We start from the raw sequence: 25,449 nt of genomic DNA, 5'->3' as shown, positions 1-25,449 counted from the left end.
CAAGTATTTATGGATAGTGAACAAGTTGATCCCTTGGCTGGCTGGGTTATTGATAAAAATCTTTTAGCGCCAGTGTTAGATACAGAATCAGGTAGGCCTGACCCATATGTTGAAGATCTCATCGACAGAGTAATTGAAGAAGGTGGTGATGCACAACCTAGTTTTAGTTTGGGTCCTAAATTCGACACACCTATCTTTTCAGAAGATAATTTACCTGAAAATATCTCCGATGTTGATGAGACACAAAACCCTGATTCTGTTGATGATGATGACGACGACGACGACGACGACGACGACGACGATAGTGGTGGTGATGGTGACAACAGTGGTGGTGGTGGAGGTGGAGGTGGAGTTAATTTAAACGTTGAATTGCATGACGAGACTGATGAAGAAACTCCACTTGACCCATATGTATATGAGGTTGCATCCAGAAACAACCGTGATAGAGAAGTTCTTAATGATAGTTCCCAAAGAAGGTATGAGCAAAGGCGTGGAAGTGTTGGTCAAAGAAGACATGAAGGACACATTAGACGAGCTGATGTTGATATTGATTCAGTTTCATCTAATTTTGAAGCAATGAGTATGAGTTCAGGAACACACAACCAATCAAGAGAGAATGATGGTTATAGTGGCATGTTCAGTCAACCTGCGAGTAGTGGGTCATATGGTTCCGATTTTGGACAAGCGCCACAACCTCAAACTATTAGTGGTCCCCCTTCATATATGGATACTGGATGGGGGTTCATGAACAACCTTATAGCCCACCACAACCTGAAGCAACATTTGGACAAGTTTATCCAAGTTATGTACCTGTTGGAACTGCACCTGGATATGTTGTGTGGCGCCCAACATATATTTGCACCAATAATACTCCTCGAATTGGAATCATGTTACAATTTCCACCAGAAAAATATGAGGGGCACGTTCGACAATTTCTTGACGGTGGGTTTAACTCTGTATATACTTGGGTACAATATTGTGAAGCAGTTAGGATTCAAGAAGAGGGTATGCGAGCTGAGCAGCCACGTCACTCATTTATGTATTGATGCAATCTATTTCTCATATGTTTTGTAATTTCTCATATGTATTGATGCAATCTATTTTTCATATGTTTTGTAATTTCTCATATGTATTGATGCAATCATTATCTCTGTATCCTGTTTTTCAACAATTTCACTTTATGGGCCAAATCATTACAAAAAAGTCAGGAATACATACAGCTGTAGTGAGTTGTCAAAAAATTACACAATTTCAGTTCCGATATTTTTGATATTCTGATTTATTATGATATTTCCCGATATATCCATATATCAGGCCTTGTCACCAAAAACCGCAAAAACGATTTATCTCTCCGACATATCGATATATCCGATATATATATATATATTTTTGGCTCCTCCGATATATTCTAATATCCCGAAAAATTGAGCCTTGCTTATAAGAGGCAAAAACAAATGACCCTTAGTAATCTATGAAAATAGTACTAAAAACCTGCCCACAAAGTCACCCGGTTTAATGAGCGTGCCCCTCTTCTAATTTTTTAGTGAACCGGCTGAGTTACTCTTAACCAAAACCGGTTCCCGGGTCGGAGAGTGCCGGAGTGTGTATTTAACAGGAACTGCACATACCAAAACACGACAAATCAAACAAGTTCAAGACTTATTATTTAGCCTGTCTGGTTTCTCATGGCGGCTATCATAGCAACAATAAACTTCACGCCGCGAAATACTACACGTACAACAACCAGAAAAGTTAAAGCTACTTTAACTTCTTCTTCTACAACAACGAATGTTTCGGTAAATGGAAAGGCAAGTTTGAGAAAGAAAGAAACGGTTGTTGTTGACAAAAATAATAAGAAAGCGTTAGATTATAGTGAGATTCAAAGGTTGAGCGTGAAGGATTATTTGGAAAGATCAAAGGAGTTGATAAAAGCAGACGGTGGGCCACCTCGTTGGTTTTCTCCTTTAGAGTGTGGAGCAGCTAGATTGAATAATGCTCCTTTGTTTCTTTACTTGCCTGGTAATATTTATTTCTCATTTATCTCTAATATTATTATGATACACTGTAAGTAACTTAGTAACTTGTCAAGTGCAGGGCTGGATGGTGTTGGACTCGGACTCATTTTGCATCATCAGAGACTGGGGAAGTGTGTGTTTTTTAATATTATTATTCATTTCACTTTCAATAACTTTTACTGTAATATATGTATGAGATTATGTAATTTTTACGGGGTACTTATAATACCTGATTCTGCATGAGTGTAGGATGTTTGATGTATGGTGCCTACACATTCCAGTTACGGATAGGACAACATTTGAAGGTCAGTTTGTTAGAATTTAAGATAAGTAAATTGGGCTAATATATACTTTTGTAGCTGTAGTTGATCATCATCACTGTTGTAAAACTATCAGAATTGATTGATGATATGATTGAACTTAAGAATATAATCAGTTTACTGTCTTTCAGTTACGACCATTGATTGATGGATCGGAGAGATGTATGACAATTGAAGATCTTCTTCTTGTAATGGATTTTCAGACCTTGTACATCTGGTTGAACGAACAGTTAAGACAGAGAATACCCGTTCACCAAATAGACCCATATATCTTGTTGGAGAGTCTCTTGGAGGATGCCTTGCACTTGCTGTTGCAGCCCGGAATCCTGGCATTGATCTTTTGCTAATATTGGCCAATCCAGGTGAGGTTTTAGTTCTCATATGCGTTGTTGATCGGTTCTACAATAATTATCCACTTTCTCTCTTAGTATGGGGATCCTTCTAATCCCATGATACAGTACGCATAGGTGGATCTATTTGATAAGAAGTTTTTGTTTTAAAAAAAAGAGACGAGAAGTACATATTATTGCGGAAAGTTGAGTGTGCCTTTGCATCTTTCTGCATAGCTCAAACATCCAGACATGTTTGCCTGCTAATTAATTTACTTCGTTATGGTCTTTGACAGCTACTTCATTTAGCAAGTCCCAACTGCAACCTCTACTCCCTTTTCTGGACACTATGTCTGAACATCTCTATCCTGGTTTCCCTTATATCCTAGGCTTTCTTACAGGTTTGATTTCTATATTCATCCAAGTTTCTCTAAATTTATCCTATCTGGAGGTTTCATGTATGGAAAGAATAGTTTATTCACTTGATGTTCAAATATGTAGATGTTGCATGACAGCCATTTTGCTAAAATTACCCTATGCGTGGACTGTTCCATGATATTGATTTTCTTATCAAAGTATCGACTTGTCGTAGTCTTCATACAAACTTGGCGAGTTGTTAGTGACTCCTGTTATCTGTGGAGAAGAAATAGTTGTAAGATACACATTGATCAATGGGTCAAGTGTGAATAAGTCTGTCAAATTGCAAATTTCTCCATAAGCTCAAACTTGTGGAGAGCGCAAATTATATGATTATGAGAGGAGGCTCAGGGATTGAAAATTGGTGGGACACACCTAGAAATGGGGTGGAATAATCTCAACACTCCCCCTTGGTTGGACACGTTGGAAATGAACATAGATGGACACTTTTTTTATTTATTCTTGTGTAATTGCACCTGACAAGACTTGAACGCAAGACATCTTCTAACCTCAAAATGTCAATCTCTCAATAAGCTTGAACTTGTGGAGAGGGAAAATTTCATTAATATAGAATGGAGGTTTGGGGATAAACATTGGTACGACAAACCTATGGGGAGAAAGAATCTCGACACTCTTCCTCAGCGGGACATGTTGGAAAAAACATAGGTTCACATCTTAATTGTTTTTGTGCAACTGCACCCGGCAAGACTTGAACCCAAGACCTCTTATAACCTAACCTTCGATACCATGTCAAAATTGGGCATCTAACCCAAAACCAATGAGCGAGATGAGTGGAAAGACCCTGGGATTCATATATTGATAGGATGAGGGGAGAGTCCCTGGGATTCATATATTGGTTGGCTAGGCATTAGACTCCTGTTATGGGATCAGTAATCTTTACAATGTTGCAGCAAACATTGAAATAATTATGCACGGACATTGACGCAGATAGACTTGGATATGGACATGGACGCGGACACATCCCGTTCAATCTATCACAAATGCGCAAATCAGTTATTATATATCGAGACGTAAAACGAAGATGCCCCAAATGGGAAAAACAAGCTGGAAACATCTTGTAGGTGTTAGTAACAGTGTTCCTTGATTCCCTTGATTTCCTCTTTCCGTGATTCCCTGATTTTATGGTTCTATATTGCTTATTTTGGCGAGGCTTGGTGGTTACACTCTCTAATTTTGGTTGACAAACTCATGATACTTACTCGTTTACCAGGGAGTGTTAAAGATATTAAGGGTATATGCGTTGTGCTTTACAGATGTATTATTTATTTGCTCTTGGTAGATTTTTAACATTAGGCTATATGTAATTGTAGTTATCGCTTAAGTGAATTAATGCACTGAGCTGTCAATGGTTTTTAACCCATAAAGAACGGAAAACTCGGCAAAAAACACTGATAAAAGAATATACACATCCAGTTAGTGGAACTACCATCGCCGGCTCATCCTATAAGCAGGTGAGGACCTCAAAATTTAAGGCCCAATTTTGGTTCAAGGACTTTTCTTCTTTTCTTTTGACCTCCTCTAAGCCCATCAGTACATTGTTTTCTGCATGCCCAATCCAAGGTAATACTTTACTATCTATAAGAACAGAAAATTTTTCATTAGTTTGCCCATTTCATGCAAGATTTACACTAATTTTACTTTAACCCTTTGAAGGAGCCTCATTTATCCTTAAAAAATGTTCCAATTATACATTATAACATGTGTAGGAAGGGGCCTTTTTATACTTTCGCATAAGGCCCCGAATTGTCTTGAGCCGGTCCTAGGAACTACCTTACTCCTAGAATTAGATAAACACGTTGTTATCTAGCACCTGATAGTAAAGTTTACCCTATTGACTTGTCGAGCGTTGAATGATGTTGCTAAGTCCCCTGCATTGTGTTAAACCCATGGCTTATCTTTTACACATTTAAACCTTGTTATACAGGAGGAAAGCTTTAAGAAGGACAATATTAAAATTAGAAAAATAACATAGTGATTGCTATTGAGTTGATTATGCTATCATTGTTAATTTTGGACATCCAACTCAAATTTACTTGGTAATGAGAGGAGAGGCCCAAGAACTTTTATACTATACAGTAAGGCTTTAAACAACACATGACTATACTAAACATCTTAACAGACCCCTTAGGTCCCCACAATATGGCGTTACTTGAGCCTATGACGTGGAACACATACATGGGTTATACGGAATAAATGGGCATTTGACAACTTGCTGCTTTGATACCATGTTAAATTTGGACATCCCACTCAAAACCAATTGGTGATTCAGTGGAGAGGCCCATGAACGTTTGGGCTATACTGCAAAACTTTAAACATCCCATGTATCCCATGTGGGGTTTTCAGCAAGCAATTGTTTTACTATCAGTCTATCATTTCTTTTGTCCTTACTAATTGTTAAACTCAGACAATGTATAAGGTATAAGTTTCTTTCAGAGTGATACTTATATGGCAATGCCTATTTTTAGGGGATCCGTTCAAGATGATGATGGCAGCTGTCGAAAAAGGAACACCTCCCGAACAAGCAGTTGGAGAATTATCACAGAACCTTGTTGCTATTTTACCGTCATTGTCGGTCAGTGTTAAAGATATTGTTAGACATAGTTTTTCTTTTACATTAAAGGAAAGTATTTAGCTGCTCAGCGTGGAATCCCCAATATTGCTTGACTAATGCAATGTCAAGATGAAGCAAATATGTAAGAGAGGAATGAATAAATAATCAATACCACAAGGAACAATGTTTTATACACAAAATCCTCCAAATACGAAGAAAATACAGCGGTCATGGTCAACTGATTTGAAAGTTTTTTACTAATATGAAAGAGACATAACTTGCAAGCCCAAATCTATCACTTCTATTACAAAAATAATTCATTTCTCTTGTTTGAACCATGAATCTCCTAGGAGAAAAATCCCCTCTCGGATTCCCCCATTAGGAAGCCATTCTGGTCGAACCCTCAAGCCCTCTCAAGAATTGTCTCTTTCCTTTGGAAAGCCTAGATACACAGTAGACATCGTCACTTTACATGTAGTAGGTATTTATAATTTTTTATTATGAAAATGAGAAGCCGATAGAAACATGAACACTTCACACATTTGGCTGTAGTATATGGTTGCCTCTATCCAAACAATCCCAGATAGGTACAACAAGTTAAAGCTTGTTTTAACAGATCTTGCTAATGCTTTTTCTCTTTTTTCCTTTAATTTTATCATTTTTCTACCTTACTTGATAGCACCCTATACATTGCAAAACTGCAAATTGAATCTCATGGTATCTTCGACAAATCCAGTATATAATCTAAGTGTGATGGCATATATGCTTTTCAGAACACAAATTTAGCAAATGAAAACGGATTTTTTCTTTTGTGTATTAACAACCTTTGTGCCTATGCATGAAATTTGACCCGTGCAAACGAACTCCACCAAGAGCTATATCGAACTTGAAACTGTAGGCTGTTTTTGATTACATAGTGGGCAAATGCATATATTTGCCTTGCCCGATTTACCAGTAGCAATTATAGTGAGCAGATACAAATTCCAGTATTAGAGAGGCAAATATATCCAGTATGTAGTTGGTAAAAGTAACCCACAGTGGGAAAATTATGAAAAGTTCGGCAACACCTTAGAAATGCAATCAAATAGTAGCACATAAAGTCAATCACAGCCTAGTGACCCTTGTATGATGTAACTTGTCGGTGGAAACTTCAACTATGGTTGAACATCAATTAATTTAATGAAATAAACACCTAAAACTAGGGTTCAAACGTTCAACTAGAAGAATAAATATTAATTAAAAACCAACTGACAATGAAGGCTAGCATGCCTTTAAATAATAATTCCTATTTATAATCCTAATTGGAATCTAAATAGGAAACCACCTAAATAACCTATTACTAAAAACAAATAAGAAACTAGTAAAATAGAAACGAGTTACTACTTCAAAAAGTAATAACTAAATAGGACTTGGGAAACCATGGTTCTACCATCATAGTTTTAGGATGCAATCATGTCATCAATGCTCTAGAATCAATCTCCCTGCCTTTAAAGCGATTGGCTGTTGAAGTTCACTGTAGGTGATGCCCGTCACTCTCCTGCGGTTCAAGAATATTTTGTCTCGATTTTTGGCTTTGTATTGACTCACAAAAAGAATCAATTAGCATACAACCACTATGTACCACATTATGAGAAATTCATCGAGAAGAAATGGGAAGCCACAATTCACAGAACATGGTCCCAAGGAATTTGATTGTCAATGGAGAAAATTTTGTCTTTTGACCCAACAAGTAAGGATCCTCATACTCACAAACTTGCCGCTTGTAACCATCATAACAATGACAATCTCTTCTTGAGTAAAATTCTACCAATAATGAAAATATCCCTGGATCCTATGGTATGGAAAAAGCTGCTTCATATAGCAGCGGGGGGTGGAAGTTGGTGTTCTTTATCTGTCCTATCTCGCCTCGCAGTGTTACCCACAATGGTCGAATACTGCCATATTGTCATTGATCACAGTCTTAGTATCACACCTGAGTGAGGCACTCACTTTTGAAACACCGAAGCAAAGGGGGGGTAAGGGGGGGTTTTAGATCTACAGAGGATGCCTAGGAACTTCCGTGGCATGGCAATCAGAATACTTAAGTGTGGCAACAATCTGACTGTGTCTGTGTTTATCCTCTTGATTCTGATTTATTCAAAGGAATTTCTGAATTCCCACGTCTGATTTGATCCTGTCTTCCTATACTTGCTCCGTAAATACTTCAACCTGTGTTGCAGCTTGATGATCAACGGTGTGTTGCTCTTCCGCAACAACCTGTGTATAAAGTTTGCTGATGGAACAATCTACGGCAATCTCTTCTGTGACTGTTTAGTGTAAGTTATCATGAGGATGTTGCTTGTTTTGGCAGGGTGGAGTCTTTGTGCTGGCAGGAAGGTGACGTGTATTGGTATGATAGTCTGATTGTAATTGAACACATGAAGGAACATGAACATGATGGTCTGATTCTCGAGATGATTTAATCGAAGAGAAGGTGTTCGCCTGACCAACAAAAGTGAAGTTTTCTTGTCATGGTGGTGGTGGTAGTTCGCCTCACCTTTGAACAGTGATATCTACATTAGTATCCCGAAAATCGACTGGTTCTTGATACCAAATTTGATGTAACTTGTTGGCGGAAGCTTCAGCAATAGTTTAATTAAGTTTAATGAAATAAACACTTAAAACTAAGGTTTAAACCTTCACCTAGAAGAATAAATTATATTCATTAGAAACCAACTTACAATGAAGGCTAGCATGCCTTTAAATAATAAATTATATTCCTAATTCTAATTGAAATCCAAATAGGAAACCATGTAAATAATCTATTTCTAAAAACAAATAAGAGACATAAACTAGTTACTAATTCTAAAACTGATAAGTAATAACTAAACAGGACGTGGGAACCCATGTTTCTGCCATCATAGTTTTAGGATGTCATCAATGCTTCTGCATTATTATAAGCCTGAGAAGATCCTCTTCACATGTGCCTTCGGTAACTGAATATTAAATTCTTTCTATCATCTTGTATTCTTGTAAGTTAGTATCATTTGTCGATCTCGGCTTTCAGAAGTACCCACCTTATAAAAAACTGGCATTTGGATAAAAATTAAGCCGTTTGGATTTTTGGATTTTGGATTATCCAGGAGAAATTTCTCTCACCATTGTGTGTGCATATTCAGCTAGTTCCGATTGCATATCTCATTCCCTTAAAAAGTGAAGTCATCCCCACCCTGGATAACTCTTTATCCAATATGATATGATCCCATCACTATTTATTGAGAAAAACCTTCAAAGGTTTTTGTTTAACTTTTAAAGATGCCCTCTTCTCCTTGAAACCTATTTTCGTTATTTAGAGATTGTCAAGTTTTCGTCATAATGGTACAATGTTGTCACAAGTTGAACTTTGGTTACTGGAGATAATCATGTCTATCAAAGTGCTCTTCTTTTGGTGGTCCAAGGTTGTTAAAGAGTTTGGCGATTGTCCTTTTTGAGCATTTTGTTGTTAGATGGATCATTTGTTATGTTAGGTTGTGGAGTATTTGGTTTTAGAGTTTAGTTTTTTTAGCCCATTTTGTCGTATTGATCAATGATAGTTACTTTTACGAAGCAAAAACAGAACAACGTTAGCCTTTGGGTATCAATAACCCTTCTAAAGAGCAGCAATACATGATTCAACTTGCAGGTCCTGGCTGATATTTTGCCTAGAGAATCGATTCATTGGAAGTTGCAAATGCTTAAGTCAGCTGCATCCTTTACCAATTCTCGAATTCATGCTGTCAAAGCTGAAACTTTGATCCTCGCCAGGTTTTTACTGGAAATCTATTAAATTGCTGGTTTTAATATACTGTTGTGCTTTATCTAGGAAGTAGGAACCATGCATTTAGTACACTTCCATTGTATGATGTGTAGCAGTCAAAATGTAACTATCATTTTCACCTTAGCTTCTTCTCATGCATGGTGGTAAGCAGTAAGCCGGTAACGTGGTACTGGGTTGAAGGAAAAACGTGGGATCAAGTGTCACCTTTCAATAGTCAAAATACGCTTAATGAAAATTGAAAATCGTATACTCATATTTTTTAAGCATTTGCACGGTTGTACCTAAGATACCAACTCTTTTCCTTTATTTATTTAATCACTTAAATTTATAGTAAATCGAAATAGCAGATACCAACTCCTTTTCTTTATTATTTATTCAACGACTAAAATTTAAAGTAAATCTAAATAGCAGTTTATGGATTTTGACTATGCTACGCTAGAACTCTGTTAAGATCTCATGTTTTTCCTGAAACTAACTATCTATTTTAACTAACTCATTGCTCACATACAACTTAGGAAGTCCTTTTACTTTCCATTCACGTTGGTGAGATTCACTGTGCTTACTGGACAAACTATTGAGGTGGATATTCACTTTCTATAGGAGAAAAGTGCAATCAGGGCCGTTGATCCACTTTCTGTCACCCCTACGAAACAAGTTTGTACATATGTTCACCGAGTCAGTGACATTCCGCTCTACAATATAGAGTATATTAGGCGTGCCAGATTTGATACGTTGAAGAGTAGTTGTCACTTTCCTTTTTTATTTAGGTCACACTTTAAATATGTAGGATTGTAAACAACCACAGACGTAAGGTGACTGGAGAGTCAATACACAAGTTCTCTTTATATCTCTTTTTTTTTCTTCTCCTTTACCCTTAAAATTTTGTCCCATGTAATTCTAGGTTAGGGTCTATATTGTTGTAAAGCCTCTAGATTATTTTCTATCCTTATAAGGATCTAGTGGTGTGAATGACTTGCTCATTTACATAATGTGTTATCTCACATTATCTCATAATCTCTCAGTCTGTCTTGTTTTTACATGATATTCTCTATCAGTGTTGTGCTCTAGTTCAGTTTAGAATTCAGACCATGCATCTTCTGACGAAGAACTCTGTTTGCCTTGCTTTCTGTTTGTCAGAAAGTGTCACCTCTTATCTAATATTTTTTCTGCTATATGGTTTTCTATAGAATAAGTTAGAACTGTTTGCTGTTAAACTTTTTCTGCAGTAATGTTTGTAATTGCATTTCCGACCGGTTGGTTAATATAACTGTTTTGTCTCTTTTAGTGGAGGAGACCAGCTGCTACCAAGTCAAAATGAAGCTGAAAGGCTTTCTAAAGTGCTGCCAAGTTGCCAAATCCGTAATTTCAGGGACAGTGGCCACACCCTCCTCATGGTAAGAAGTGCATCTATTGTATTTATTTACTGCCTTTAGCATGCTTACATTTTTCTGAGTGCATATCCTTTCCTTGACTTAGAAACACATGATCACTTTTCCAGCGTGAACTATTTTTTATATGTATGGAATCTTTGTTGCCATTTTAATGTACAATGAAGTCTATGTTGGATGTGATTTTTTCCCTTTCACCATATTGGTTTCATTATGCCTCGATTATCTCGTGTAATATCATTGTCAGAGGACTAGATAAACAAATTTGACGTTCAGGACTGTCATTTCAAATGTTGAGTCAATGATAATCTTACTTGATCACATCAACATCAAAGCTTACAGGTTCAGTAAAAAAAACTTTTGACTTCTATTTATATACTTATTTATCTGTTATAGATAATAATTTGGGGTTGTTGCCAAATATCGCGAAACTATACAGCACGAGGCCATTTTGGAGGGAGGCTGATCAATTGTGGCCTTCTCTGTTTGATTGATCATAAATCGTGGTCAACTTGTATTTTGCTTTTTTCTTTGGGGTCTTTCCCGCAGTTTATGTTCTAATCCAGGTATAAATTTTATAATGAGGTAGAATTCTCAATCTATCCTGGGGGTTTGAGGGTTTTTGTCAAGCGGAAATTCGCTCATTAAGTTCAGAAGATCTTTGATGTAAAAAGATGACGGTAGAAAGAGGGGATTTGCATTTCAAGAATGAAAGCTTCTTGATCTCGTTCCCATGGTTTTTCCTGAGGAGTAAGCTGAGAGGTTTTCCACATAAGCTGTCTTGTGGTTTTGGTTGGTTGCATTTTTCTTCTATTTTATTGATTCATCTTAAATAGGTCTAATCATTGATATTTGGGGCTTTCGCCCAAAGCATATTTGTTTCATCCTTCATAATTTTCTCTTAGGTAGATGCACCTACTACTACCCATCTGTTCTTTAATTTTCTCTTCTAAAGAGGTATGATATGGAAAGTGATTAACTTAAATTTTTTGTTAAGGAAGTGTAACCCCGATGATATTGATACAGTTGGCAAACTTCCTCAAGCTATAAATTTCAGTATGACATGACAATTGTGCCGCCTGCAATGTAAAACTGATTTCTTTCTTTCCTCACATTATCCAGTCTCTCGTATGTGATGGTCTTTTTTATATGAACCAGGAAGATGGCGTTGATTTGGTGACCGTCATCAAGGGTGCTGGTTTTTATCGCCGCACAAGAAAAATTGACTATGTCTCAGATTTTGTGCTACCCACCCCCTCTGAGTTTAAAAAGGTATATGATTCATCGTACAGGTAATATTTACTTAAATTTGGGAGATAGTGATTTTTTTCTTTAGTTCTTTTTGTGATGCTTAAAAAGATAAAAATAAATTTGACCTGAAATGTACCTCTCTCTGTATTCATTTATCAAAGCATAATTATTTCATCTGTAGGTAATAGAGGTTCCATGCCTTTGGGTGAAACAAATTATGTGAAGAAGACAATGAAAACGATTGCTTAAACCAGTTCAGTTTTTTTCCAGTAATTTATTAATAAGAAAAACGTGAACATAGTGAAAATAAAGATTGAAGGAATGAGGAAGAAGTGACTCTGCATTGGAGTAGTGGACATCCCAGGTGGGTTTGCGCCCTATATTGATCAGATAATCACGTACATAGTTCATACCCCTAGCATCCTCTTCTTCAATACTTGTACATTACAAGATTCGGGGTGTCCTTAAGTTGCAGCAGACATGCTTTGTTATTTTAAAATTCTTAATTAGTAAGGCCTGCCACTCGTTTTTAACTATTCAAATTCCAACAATAAAAACTAAATACTTGCATATATATAAGTATAATATGTCGAAGGTATTTAACCTGGGTGTGAGCAATTTGTTTTTATTTGAATAGAGATCATCTAGTTCTTTATATTCATCATGTTAACATTTGTTTTCAAAGTGTCAACATGTCATTATATTAGGATGATACTTTGTCTAACATGGGAACTTATTAAACTATCCTCGCTACGTAGAAGCTACGGAATTGGTACATGCTGTAATAACTAATAAGTAAAAAAAAAATATGCACAATGCACTATCTTTGACATTCACCCCATAGGTTCCCTGAAACTTGTTACTTTCAGTGATTAACCTTGCTATGATATGGATTCTTCCTCCCTTTTTATTTATTTATTTATTTTTGATGGCTGGATTCCTCCTAGATGGGTTGACTTAGCTACTAGTCCTGTGATGCTCTCAACTTTAGAAGACGGGAAGATAGTGAGGAGCCTTGCAGGGATACCTCACCAAGGACCAGTTCTTCTTATTGGCTACCACATGTTAATGGGGTTGGAGTTGGGTCCACTTGTTTGGCGATTCATGGTTGAGAAAGATATACTGTTGCGAGGCATGGCCCATCCAATTATGTTTGAGAAGCACTTGGAGGAACGTTTATTTGATTCGTCATCATTTGACTCGTACAGACTAGTGGGTGGAGTTCCTGTTTCAGCATCAAACTTTTATAGACTTCTCTCTACAAAAGCTCATGTTCTATTGTATCCTGGAGGTGCTCGTGAGGCTCTCCACCGAAAGGTAACATTACCAAGAGATGCCCAATAGTCGAGTAACTTTCTCTCTTCGTACTTACTCAGTAGCTTAGTATCTTGTGATCTATATATCTCTGCCCCCTACCTTTCTTTCCTTTACAAATTTTCTGTTTTTCGGTAACTAATCAGCTTTGCCAAAAGCATGTAATGTTAGTATAATCTCCAAAATCTGCTTGTATTTTGGTCACGTACATATATTTCAAGGAATTAAAGATGAAGTTAAACCCAGAATAAATTGGCAATGAGTGGATTAATATTATTGGGTACCATAGAGCACATGGGCCTTTGGACTAGACAGAATAGCTTTCCCTGATTCCATCTTAAATTTGGAGCAGAACTCGATATCAATTGCCAATGAGTGGGGCACCCTGGAGATCTTTTTTTTTATGCAAGGTTTTAAATGCCTGACGCAGTACTATCTATACTCATTTATAATGAGTCATGGGGGAGCCAGTCGTTTGCGTCGCTTTTGTGAGTGGCGTTTGTCCCCTATTTTGTCGGCTTTGTTTTATCTTTTTTAACTTGGCCCACCCAAATGAATGTAAACCCTTCGCCACTCTTAAATTTGTTTTTGACTTTTTTTGGACCCACAGCAACAATATCGTGCCTGGCTCATGCATATCTCCACTGTCCCACATGTAGAGCAAAACACGTGGATTAAAATTGTTGGTTGATGTGGTTGCGTACTTGCGTGGGCTGTTGGGTTAGACATATCCTTTTTCTGGTGCTAAGTTCAAGATACAATAGCACTGAATTTGTATTATTCAGGGGTGTCAAACATACTAAATGGGGACCTCGTTTCATATAGAGAGGACTTGTCATGCACTAAACTCTATGCAATGTTGATCTAAATAGCAAAACAACCCACATAGACCGTACTACTATAGCATTAGTAATACAAGTTGCATGAGTGCCATACAAATACTCACCACTAGCTGCATAAATGACATGAGTGCCATACAAATACTGTAACTTTGAGGATAGTAGGTTATAGTATTTGTATGGCACTCATGTCATTTATGCAGCTAGCAGTGAGACGGTGATTTATTTCTTATAATTAATAGAATCTATCATGTGTTTTGTTAATTAGTTAACATAATAACATGGTTCTATGTATATTTTAGGGAGAAGAATACAAGTTATTTTGGCCTTTACAGTCAGAGTTTGTCAGGATGGCTGCTCGATTTGGGGCCAAGCTCGTTCCCTTTGGTGTCGTTGGAGAAGATGATATGTTCGATGTAAGAAGAAAGACTTTATATTCTCTATTAGTTTTAATATACATTCGTATCTCATGTGACTGTCTTGTCTGTGTATATGAGAAAATCTTTTCTTCACATAGCTTTTATTTGTTCTTTCCTGTAACTAACACGTACACATACATACACAAAAGTAAAATAACTAAGACGAAGAAAGAAAGGAAAAAAAAAATCAAATAAATAAAGAGAAGAAAAATTACATATATGGAAAGGACAAGTGTGTAAGGATATGTGAGATAACGGAGATTGATTCTATGTTTTGATTCACGACATCCTCTACAATATGCTATCCTTGTGTGTGTGAGTACAATATGATGAAATGATTACTTCTCACATATTCCTATCCATAATTCCGGGTACATACTTTTCCTCAAATTTCCACTCCATAATTTCATCTTATTATTCATCATGGGCAGGAAGCAGCCAAAGTTTCCAGTATCCTTAGTTCTATAGGTTGTTTACCACCATAATTTGGTTGCGTCATGGCACTAGTTATTTGTTTAGGAGTTACCTTAGAGAGAGAAATAGTGACAACTTAAACAGATAATGCAATAGCTTGAGTTTTACTAGGGAATGAAGGAAATCTACTTACATCAGTCGTAAAAAAAATGTAGTACTACTACAGGCAATAAAGGAAGAAAAAGAATCTTTCAATGAAGTTTTAGGTAATATTGCATAATCTAGACAGAAAAATATACTGGTAATACTTTCCTTGAGTTTTGAAATGCAAATCTAACTATTGTTTGGTTAGTTCTTTATATCTCCTTGATTATCTAATGAAATACTAGTGGCGTGTTAATTATTTCAGATATTTTTTGATTATGACGACCAGTTAAAGGTTCCTTACATCAAAGATCGGATAGAAGACATAAATAATGGACTTGTGAGGAGGCTCAGGTATTCTCTCTTTAAGGTTGATATCGTGAGCACTTTTCTTCTACCATAAATACTCTGTAGCTGTTTATCATTCTTTAATCCCATTTATGTCTCCGGTGAAGGTGTCCAGTTGCCTACTGATCAAGACGTCGGAGGCTGGGCGAAGGTCTTGGGTTGGATTCCCACCTTCACTGGGGAATTTAAGAGATTACGAAATATGATTTCAACTATCAAAAATAAATAAATAAATAAAATAAAATCTGTAATTCGTACTTAATGGGTCCTTTTGTTATATTTATGTTTTGAGTTTTTCATTTCTTAAGTTACTATTATGTGTGCCTCGATAATTCCATTTTTATTTATGCTAAACACCTAAAACGCTATGTAAGATCGGCACTAAATGTTCAAAAGATAATCCATGTCTGATTCGTATCCACGTATACTTCGTACCCCTTCGGATACCCATACACGTACCCGTGTTAATAACCCTTAGCTAAAATTGCATTAGAAGCCCTAGTCTTGAGATCTTACTAGTAGCAATCAATAAGCTTCTCTACTTATAATATAAATTCTTGACAGGTTGGTGGGATAGGAGTTTCAAAAGGTGATTTTGTTTACTATAAAGCAGCAAACATCAACTTCTATAGTTTTTAATATACTAGTGGGGATTGGATGGGAGAGGAATTTCTTCGTGCCTTAGTAGTGAAGCGCCAAGTTTGAATACAATGTTTAGAAAATCATGTGAATCCAAAGCTCATAGACAATTGAGTTAAAGTTAGTGCCCTACTATAGCCTTTTGCTGTCATTTCTTTTCTACATAACAGAGTTTTCAGGTAAAAAAATAGGTGAGGTGGATTTGTGTTTACTGTAGAAACTAATTTAGGGAAAAGTTAAGTGACCGAGAGATCTCATCACTTATATTTATAGATGAATAATAGAAACCATAGAAAGGGTAATAAAGTAATTATAGAGGTAATAATAGGAAAGTACAATAATAGCCCTGCTAACATTTACACCTTCATTTGGATTTAGAGCTGTGTTGCATGGGTATGGGACAGAGTGTCTGGTTTGGACACGGGTACGATGATTTGGACACGGCGAGATCTGAGAATTAGGGTACTGTTTTGCTTGTGTCCGGGTGTTCCTATCCGTGTCCGCACGGCACGGGCACGCGATACAGAGGAAATTAGGGCGTACCCATGCAACAGAGATTTAGAGTTGTTTGAACTTTTGTAACTAAAACTAGAATTTGATAATGCCATAATGGCTATTAGTTATATATCCTGACAATGCTGCCGAATTGCATTTATATTTTGGACTAACCGTTTGGATTCAATGCTTTTTTTCCTAGGACTGAAATTAATGGCGAGGTTGCAGAGGAAGACCTTTATATACCAGGGCTGCGGCCAAAACTGCCAGGCCGTATCTATTTTCTGTTTGGGAAGCCAATTGATACGCAAGGTAATAATTACCCAAACTGTTGTACCAGATTGATCTATCAAACTGTTTTAAGTCTAACTACATTTACACAAGTATGCATGTCGGTTTCCAACACAGATACGGAGTGCCCAACATGGCAACCTATGTGTAGTAGGACACGGGAAACAACTAAGTAGAAAGAAAACCAATACCAGGTTGTTTAGTTACCCAAGAATTTAATAGGCTCAAGACCTTACAAAGTGTCTCCTTACAAATAAATTGCTACAAGTAGCATATCGTGGAGTTGTGACTACATTAATAGATCATTTTCTTACTCTTTTAGGGTTTAAAAAATACCCTAGTTTGTAATAGTATGCTTGTTGTATCCGTGTTTCTGACATGAGTGTCCAACACAGACGTTTCCAACTTACTTTTTTGATAATATGAAGTATCCATGTTACATAAATGTATTTGCAATATTACCCAATAGCTAACATAAATCTGTTAAACCATGCAACTATAGAAAAAGTCTCTGAATATCCGATATGTTGATGTGCAACGCCTTTGGTGAAGCTCAAAGGTCATAGTCTCTATGTGGTATACGTGTATAACATATTGATCTCAAAATTGGCATATGTACTGTCGAATCCCTGACTTTTCCAAAGGCTCAAGCTGCTAGAGAGGATAAATTGTTATGTATTTCAAGTTAGTCCTGGTTGTTGGTATATAAGTAAGACACCAAAATGTGGGTTAAGTAAGACATTTTCATCTAGGTAAGGAGAATAGGGTTACTGATGCCTTGAGTAGGCGTGAACAGGTTTTAGTTACTATGCATTTTTCTCTCGTACTAGCAAGCACTTCTACTCCCAGTATATCATATCCACTTCCTTGAGCTTTGCAAATACATCTTGCATTGCCTTGGTGATCTCTTATTATACAACCACCCACCCCCACCCCACCCCACCCCTTATCCCGCTTCATCCTTTTTGACACCCATCACTATAAAGTTTATTTGTCTATCATAGGAGGGATCCAAAAGCATTGTATCGCCAGTTAATGTATATATTGTAGGCTCAATCCCATAACTTAAGCCGTAGTCCTATTGTGTGGCTCTTATCATAACATTTGAATGTTTGCCTTCACTAATATAATCTGGTTTTGATGTGAGGCGCACTGTATGTCTGTATGATATCGTCTATATGGCGTTGTCTCATGCACACCGCCATGCACCATCCAAATCTTAATCTGTTCCACGCTCATCCATTGCCCCTTCTCATGGGAGATCTAGAGTCACTTCGTGAGTCAATCTTGGGTGTAATGGATGCTTCCTCAGTCAGTGAAAGACTTGTTGGTCTCTTGGTATCTAAGTGTCCACTCTCCTAAAGAGTGTCAACCGTGGAGCATTCTACCCTTAGCTATTGTGTTGGCTCTGTTGCTGGAAAGGAATAGGAGACATGTTGATGGTTGTATGGTGTCCATGGCTGAGTTATTGTATCGATCAAAGAGTTTATTAAACACTATGAGCATTCAACTTAAAACCAATTAGTGATAAGTGGAGAGGCCCATAAACATTTATACTATATTGTAAGGTTTCACACATCAAATGTGGGACTATAACAAGCATCTCAACACGCCTCTCACATGTAGCATTGTTTGAGCCTAACATGTGAACAACACACTTGGGTGGGGTGACAAGGAATTAACGGGCCTTTTGAGCCAAACACAAATATCTTGCTCTGATACTATATGAAACATTATGAGCATTCAATTTAATACCAATTGGTGATAAGTGGATAGGCTAAAAAAACATTGTAAGCGGAGAGAGGCCCAGTAAAATTTATACTGTACTATAAGGCTTCACAGATCCCATGTGGGTGGGACTATAACAAAAATCTCAACAGGGTTCATTTTCCTTTGGTCAAAATTTTCCGAGCAGCCAAGCATGACCCAAGCTACTGCTAGTTGTTTTTTGTCTTGTTTTGTATTGGAGGCCTCATCCCATTACTTAGGGGCGGATCTATGTAGAGGCCAGGTAAACCACCCAAGGTTGAATTTTTGACAAAAAAATAAAATACTAGTACTTGTATCCCAAATTTAGCCCACAGTCTACCGCCCAAACAAAAAAATAGAAAATAAAAAACTAGCAAGTGTAATACAACTTAATAACCAGCCCACCTAGACTAAGTTTTCCCATTCAACAATTCTCTAGCTATAGAACTTTATATTTAAGTTTTTTTTGTTTGTTTGTTTGTTTTTTTATCAGTAAAATTCACTTTGTGTTCATAGAAAGATAATAGTGTTACAATGTTCAAGGGTCTAAGTAGCAAGTAGCAATGTAATTAGGCAATTACCAAACTCGCTCATCTTGCTAGCCCATCCCAATTACGCATGAAATCAACAAATTTTACACTCATAAACAATGGAGTATCATATGTAGGAGTTCATTGTTTAAGTTTTTATTATTACAAAACAATCTCCACTCTTTTTTGTTAATTGGATTATCTTTTCTAATGAAGTATTGATCATATATTTTGTAACAGTGTTATAGATTATCAAAATTTGTCAGGTTACTTTTATACCCCCAAAAAAACCCTGGCTCTGCCATTACTATTGTTAGTCTCTAGTTTGGTTATATTTTATTGTACTGGTGGAGAGTTTCCCGTTTCATCCTTCACTTTTCCTAATCCATGCTTGCCATTTGCCGTAGCTTCATCGAAATGCACAACTCCACGTGTTGAATTTTTCAAAATTTGGAATGCAGATCAATGAATAATGCAACGAAAAAAAATACACACTTCATGTACAACTACTTTTTTTAATATCTTCTAGATTATTATTATTATTATTATTATTATTTATTTATTTAATTTTACTTTTGAAGTACGGCGAGAGGATCTGAGAGACAGAGACAGAGCCAATGAACTGTATTTACATGTGAAGTCTGAAGTTGAAAGAAGCATTGCCTACTTGAAGGTGAGGAGAGAAAAAGACCCATACAGAACACTCTTGTCCAGGGTACTTTACCAAGCAACCAATGGTTCCACTTCCGAAATTCCGACATTTGAATTTTAGTATCTGCCTGTTCATAGTGCAAACTCTTTGAAAAATCTGGTGCATCTGTCAAGGTATTGACGATTTTACTCTTAGTGCAAACAGCTACTGTAATTGTATTCATATTTAGATTATCAAATGTAGTATGAATAATGGAAAAGTTCAGATTATCATAAATTCTGACAGGGAGGTTAGGATATTTATACAATCATACATACTCTTATTGTTGCAAATTGCTAAATGCAAGTGCTATCTCCCAAACACTGAGATAGCCCAAAGTACTGGTGCATCTGATGTGTATCATGCATTCCTGTGTAATAACATTTTTCATGTTGTCAAGTTGAATGTATTTATGAGTTATGCTTTCATAGCTTCATCAAATTTATTTGGAGAATATTTGTCAAAGTTGAAATACTGTGATACTTGACAAATTACTTTAAGAAGTTTTATCATAGCATGCCGATTCAATGAATTGGTTGGGACGTAACTATCACACTTGGAATTTGAGTTAGTTTCCAGTTGCATGAATTGCTTCAAAGTTCGCAAATGAAGTTGAGTGTTACGTCTTGGTTTTTAACAATCCGACCTTTGATTAATAAACTAGCCATTTGGCTCGGCCCATGGCTGGACTTGCTATATAGATAGTTAAAGACTCAAAATCCTAAAGTCCACTTGAATAAATAATATATCCATATTGATATCTAATGATTCATTGCTTATAATATATGTATATTTTGTTTTGTTTGAAGGATTTATGTTTTTCTAATTTTTTTTGAAGGGTTGTATTTCTATTTTTTGGTTATTATTGTCCTAAACAATAATCCTTATCATTTTCATTTATATAAACTATTATAACGCAACAATCAAAGAATAAAACTCTCAAAACATACCATATGTTTAAGCGATAACTGAATTATATTTATTGCGCACAATGGTTTCTCCATCTGCATACCATATGCTTGAAGGAATGAAATGTGCCAATTTTAATACTAACACTACCCAGAAACACTTATATATATATAATAATGGATTGGGAAAAAACAAAGTAAATCTAAAATAAAGCAATAGATAAGAAGACATATATACAAAAAGTCGAAGTTGAAAGTATATAAGTGCTAAAACGTTATGAAATCATATATGCATAGAAGGAACAAAAAGATGCCAACCTTAAAAATCATTGCATCAACAAAAAGAATAGCTCTTAGCGATATCACCGAAGCATGTGGTAAACTCAAGAAGATGCTCAAATTGAACTTAACTCCACAACAATGAGATAGCAACAATACTTCTCACCAAGATAGATTGAGCTTAATGTAAACTCATTTCACTTGGTAACATATGTAACGTGCCTTTAACATATTATGATATTCATAATAAGAGGGTATTGTTGCTCACAACTCATGCACAATAAAGAATTTATAAAGTGCATCAGCTACAAATTCAGAAAAAATATGCAAGAGGGAAAAAATTTCTTCTAAACAAACCAAGTTTGCATTACAATAGGGGAAGTTTGCATTACCCTTCCAAATGAACCTGAGGTTGGTGAGTAACTGGCTCAGACTGTTTCATTATCAAAGTGAATTTTCTCCATTGACGAGTGTATATTTCAATAAGAGTGCGCATCAAGAGTAGGGGAGTCATACTCATATTCAAACTTTTCAATTTTTAGCAGGAGTAACTATAAAAGATGAGTAATTTTGGCAGCATCCTAAAGTAATTGACTCAACACTCCAAACCTACCCAAAACTTTAGCTCTTGTTCAAAGTCGTACTTCCAGTATGGTTTAGTATGGTTTAGTAGTTACTACTAAAGGATTAAACGTGACCTGGAGGCTCTTTACAGACACACACTTTTGTAGTTTTGCGACCAAACTCGGAAGGCTCAATGGGTTATCCACCATACAGACTAGAGAAAAATTAGCCTGTTAATAATAAGTGAGTAAATTTTTTGGTATATGGAGCAAAGTGTAAACAATGGCACAAAATGCTGAACTCTTGGATTTCTACTATTCAAAATTAGGAAATATAATGTTGTCACTTGATATATTCTCATATTGGGCATTTAAGGCCACTCATGACAGTGTACAATATTCTCAGCGCACTCTAGCCATGCTAATTGGTTGAGTTGGCTGCTCCAAGCTAAACAGAGCATGCCCTCACATAACTGCTATATAGGACAATACAGAGACGCAAAGCAAAATTCAGCACCAACTTTTCGGAGATTGAACATCACCCAGTAGTCGAGTAGTTCAAAAAGTCCAAGAACTCAAACCTGCCAAAGAAATAAAGGTTACTCTTTGGCTGACTTGATACAGCAAAAAAAAACATCTTCCATTAACTTTATCTACTATATATACATCCGTTTACATGTCAAGGCTTCATTTAGTTGTTTCTTCCAAAGAAAGAAAGCAGTGTCTATTGCTTATCTTCTGTACTCTTCAGCTTGCCTTTCTTCTTTACTTGGCTTGTGCATAGCTTCTCAGTGTTGTTGGCATATATATGGCTTCAGGTCAGACATTGACTCATAATCTCGTTTGGTTCCACACCATTCAGCTTCATTATGATTTATAAGAGAAATACCAGCATCAGAACTTTCGTTAGGTTCTTCAAAATCAGTTGAAGACGTTTTTCCCTCTAACACTTCTGGATCTTCATCAACATATTCTTTTGATGAACTTACAATTTGTGAAGTTGATTGTTGTTCACTATCAACTTTCTTCTTCGAAAAGAACTTTGAGATGAGCTTGTTCTCTTCAGCCTGCAATGGTATCTGCAGCACATACAGAACACATTAATTATCCCCAACTGATAAGGTACTACAACACAATTGGATAAAAGTTATCGTACATCCACTACTCTCACTGACGAACTCATTTAGGCGATCAAACACTTACTCGGTTCATAAAATTGAAGACAACCCAAGGCATCACAACAAATATATCTACAGAGCTAATTTGGTAAAAAAAAACATTCAATACCTCATCCGAATGCTAATTCCTTGATCATCGACATGTACCTGCGCACGATCCACTTTTTAAAAAAAAAAAAGTAAGCTAGGGTTAGGCAGACCCCCACCTGTATTAACCTCAAAGCTGCTCATACAATATTCACGTTCTTGATAGTCTGGATTGCCCATAGAGAATCTGATTCCACTTCAATGTCTTGTACTTCTAACTCGTGACATCTTATCAGTCCTATCTCAATTGCCTTGAGTTCTTGAAATATTACCGATTGCATCCCCCCCCAAAACCTGAATATGCTTTGATCGTTGTTCTGCCCATCACGTATCACTCCTCTATACCCTGTATCTAGATCATTTAACACCCCATATGTATTCAGTTTAAGTATTGGACCAATTGGTGGGTGTCATTGGCACCATTTTCTTTCTTTAGCTTTGAATTGTACCTGAATACCTATTGACTGACATAAACTTATACTCTCAGGGTATCTTGAAGAGCACTGATCTGAATATGGACATAAACTCTCATTTCTCTGATTATTCTACCCAACACCACTACCGCGGGTTTTGAATTATTCTTGAACCTCCTCGCATTTTTCTCTTTCCATATTGCATCCACTGAAGCACATATGAAAGCAACATATATATCACCAATCTGAGCTTCCCTTTTACATAATCTCAAAAGTGAAGACCAGTCTCTATTGGATGACCTCGCACGATCCACTTGCCATAGCTTGATGCCAACAATCAACCACTAACCAAACAAAGTAAACAACCATGCATAATATGACTAATTGCAAGTACACTATTATACAACGCCACCTTATCTAACACAATCAAAACCTTAAAAACACCATTGTTGAGTGCCATCAACACATACATTTTAACATAATGTTGTGAAAAGAAAATAAAACTTAATTATTAAAAACAATATGCTACCAAAAAAAGCACAAAACTCATCATGAACCCTAAAATAACAAAAGCCCAACAAACTTCAGACCCCATAACTTCAGATAACAAACTTACATAGTTTGGGCATCAATAGCTAATCCAATATACAATTCATCATGAATTTTGAATATTTTGTGAAAATCAGTAGCGATTTTAATGAAATACAATTCAAAAAATTCTTCAGGCTATTTAAATTATACTTTATGTGATTCCAGAACTCATGTTGCAAGTCAGCAACAAATTGCAAAGCATCCTTAGTAAGGATTTGTAATGCCTCCTTGCAAAGCATCCTTGGATCAACCACCTAATATACTGTAATATGTTAAATTTATATTTTCTCATCCAATAATCAGAATCACGGGTTAATAGTTTTATCGGTCTTACATATCGGGTAAATTAATGTGTTGATACCATCAATGACTTAGCAATACAATTCCAAACTATGACAAAAAAACGCAAAAAGAATATAAAAGTACGCCTAATAAAATCACAATCCCATTGACTAAAATAGTGGGATACTTTTGGTCCTTCCAACTTGGGTTCAGGAGTTGCCACAACATTTGAGGTTCGAACGACATGAATTATGACATCAATACATGACTCCAAAAACAATGAGCCCAAATAAGAAAAATTAGAAACCAGACCCTCAAAGCTCACCTCATTCGATTCGGCTTTCACCATAGTTGAATGGTTCATCTTTGATTGCAGATCCTACAGAGTCCAATCTTACCAACATCATCATTACTTCATGGTTCCTATAAAATTTCAGAAAGCTCATTTGTTTGCACTGCTTGCAACTTGATTGATAAGTTTCGATAAAATGATAACCAAAACAAAACCAAAAACATAAAAATTAAATAAGCAATTAGAGCCTACACGCAAGCGACTTCTGTTGCTTTTGGAGCATTGGACATAGTGGAAACAATCACTATAAGCTAAACATCATTGTAATAACTAACTAACCATTTGTTGTTTCAATAGCTTTAACAGAAAATAAGATAACACCTTTTTTTGCATGTTGGTATTAAATTCATAACTATAGATCTCTAAGTAATTGGATGAACTTTCAACAGCCCACTTGCTTTCTAAAACACTCAATGAATCAAAAATCAATTGTACCAAAACAATAATGCAATAGAATAGTTGTTCAATATATATATATATATATATATTGAACAACGTACCACATATTGATAATCAACACATCAAAGTGACTCGGATCGAGCTTGGGCTTTCATCAGAGAAAACTGTTCAAAAAAAAAAAAAAAACTCAGTAAATCAATTCATTCTTTACTGAGAAATGAATTATTTCAAATGGGTTTTATGTTCAAATACCTAGAGTGGTTGGAATCAAAATGGAATTAGATTGTAAAACCTAGTCGATGGCAAACGATTAACTATTTCGGCAAGTGGGGGTTTGCGCATCGAAGGAGTTCTCAACGTAAATTTTCAGGATCTGCCTACACTCAGTCAAGGTCAACCTCAACATATTACACTGTCTTTTCTGGTCCGTTAGTTC

General features: G+C 36.2%; 2 protein-coding genes across 13 annotated transcripts; one reads left to right on the top strand and one right to left on the bottom strand.

The window, feature by feature from the left end:
* The first annotated feature begins 1,459 nt into the window (after nucleotides 1-1,459).
* Nucleotides 1,460-20,389, top strand: LOC147515371 (phytyl ester synthase 1, chloroplastic-like). Of its 2 annotated transcripts, none has more exons than XR_015210366.1 (14): nucleotides 1,460-2,019; nucleotides 2,095-2,146; nucleotides 2,265-2,320; nucleotides 2,539-2,697; nucleotides 2,961-3,065; nucleotides 5,568-5,674; nucleotides 9,315-9,436; nucleotides 10,735-10,843; nucleotides 11,996-12,129; nucleotides 13,036-13,405; nucleotides 14,544-14,657; nucleotides 15,484-15,572; nucleotides 15,674-17,012; nucleotides 19,852-20,254. XR_015210366.1 is itself a non-coding variant. In XM_086587196.1 (14 exons), the coding sequence occupies exons 1-14, from the start codon at nucleotides 1,686-1,688 to the stop codon at nucleotides 20,040-20,042; spliced, it is 2,052 nt and encodes a 683-aa protein (XP_086443322.1). In that variant the 5' UTR covers nucleotides 1,571-1,685; the 3' UTR covers nucleotides 20,043-20,389. The 2 variants fall into 2 exon arrangements, 1 of the variants encoding a protein (XP_086443322.1); XM_086587196.1 differs by having other exon boundaries at nucleotides 1,571-2,019; nucleotides 16,903-17,012; nucleotides 19,852-20,389.
* A 1,647-nt stretch (nucleotides 20,390-22,036) lies between these two features.
* Nucleotides 22,037-25,449, bottom strand: LOC147515370 (uncharacterized). Of its 11 annotated transcripts, XR_015210356.1 has the most exons (6): nucleotides 25,266-25,431; nucleotides 25,115-25,177; nucleotides 24,588-24,685; nucleotides 22,999-23,733; nucleotides 22,388-22,790; nucleotides 22,037-22,292 (listed from the first exon to the last, which is right to left on the bottom strand). XR_015210356.1 is itself a non-coding variant. In XM_086587168.1 (4 exons), exons 3-4 carry the CDS (start codon nucleotides 24,624-24,626, stop codon nucleotides 22,500-22,502), a joined length of 330 nt encoding a protein of 109 aa, XP_086443294.1. In that variant the 5' UTR covers nucleotides 24,627-24,685; nucleotides 25,115-25,177; nucleotides 25,266-25,444; the 3' UTR covers nucleotides 22,037-22,499. The 11 variants fall into 11 exon arrangements, 2 of the variants coding, with proteins under 2 accessions (XP_086443294.1, XP_086443285.1); XR_015210348.1 differs by having other exon boundaries at nucleotides 22,037-22,790; nucleotides 25,266-25,449; XR_015210354.1 differs by having other exon boundaries at nucleotides 22,037-22,790; nucleotides 22,999-24,234; nucleotides 25,050-25,177; nucleotides 25,266-25,424.

Source organism: Coptis chinensis, chromosome 2 (genome assembly GCF_015680905.1).
Source record: "Coptis chinensis isolate HL-2020 chromosome 2, ASM1568090v1, whole genome shotgun sequence".
NCBI lineage: Eukaryota > Viridiplantae > Streptophyta > Magnoliopsida > Ranunculales > Ranunculaceae > Coptis > Coptis chinensis.
This window is presented reverse-complemented; position numbering and strand designations above follow the sequence as displayed.

What these genes read in the sequence shown, in the direction of transcription:
- LOC147515371 (XM_086587196.1), top strand. Translation starts at nt 1,686, where the DNA reads ATGGCGGCTATCATAGCAACAATAAACTTCACGCCGCGAAATACTACA. An exon ending in GTGGCCACACCCTCCTCATG is followed by an intron (nt 10,844 to 11,995) that starts GTAAGAAGTGCA and finishes TATATGAACCAG; the next exon opens with GAAGATGGCGTTGATTTGGT. An exon ending in GAGAAGATGATATGTTCGAT is followed by an intron (nt 14,658 to 15,483) that starts GTAAGAAGAAAG and finishes TAATTATTTCAG; the next exon opens with ATATTTTTTGATTATGACGA.
- LOC147515370 (XM_086587168.1), bottom strand. Translation starts at nt 24,626, where the DNA reads ATGAACCATTCAACTATGGTGAAAGCCGAATCGAATGAG. An exon ending in TGAAAGCCGAATCGAATGAG is followed by an intron (nt 22,791 to 24,587) that starts GTGAGCTTTGAG and finishes TATGTGCTGCAG; the next exon opens with ATACCATTGCAGGCTGAAGA.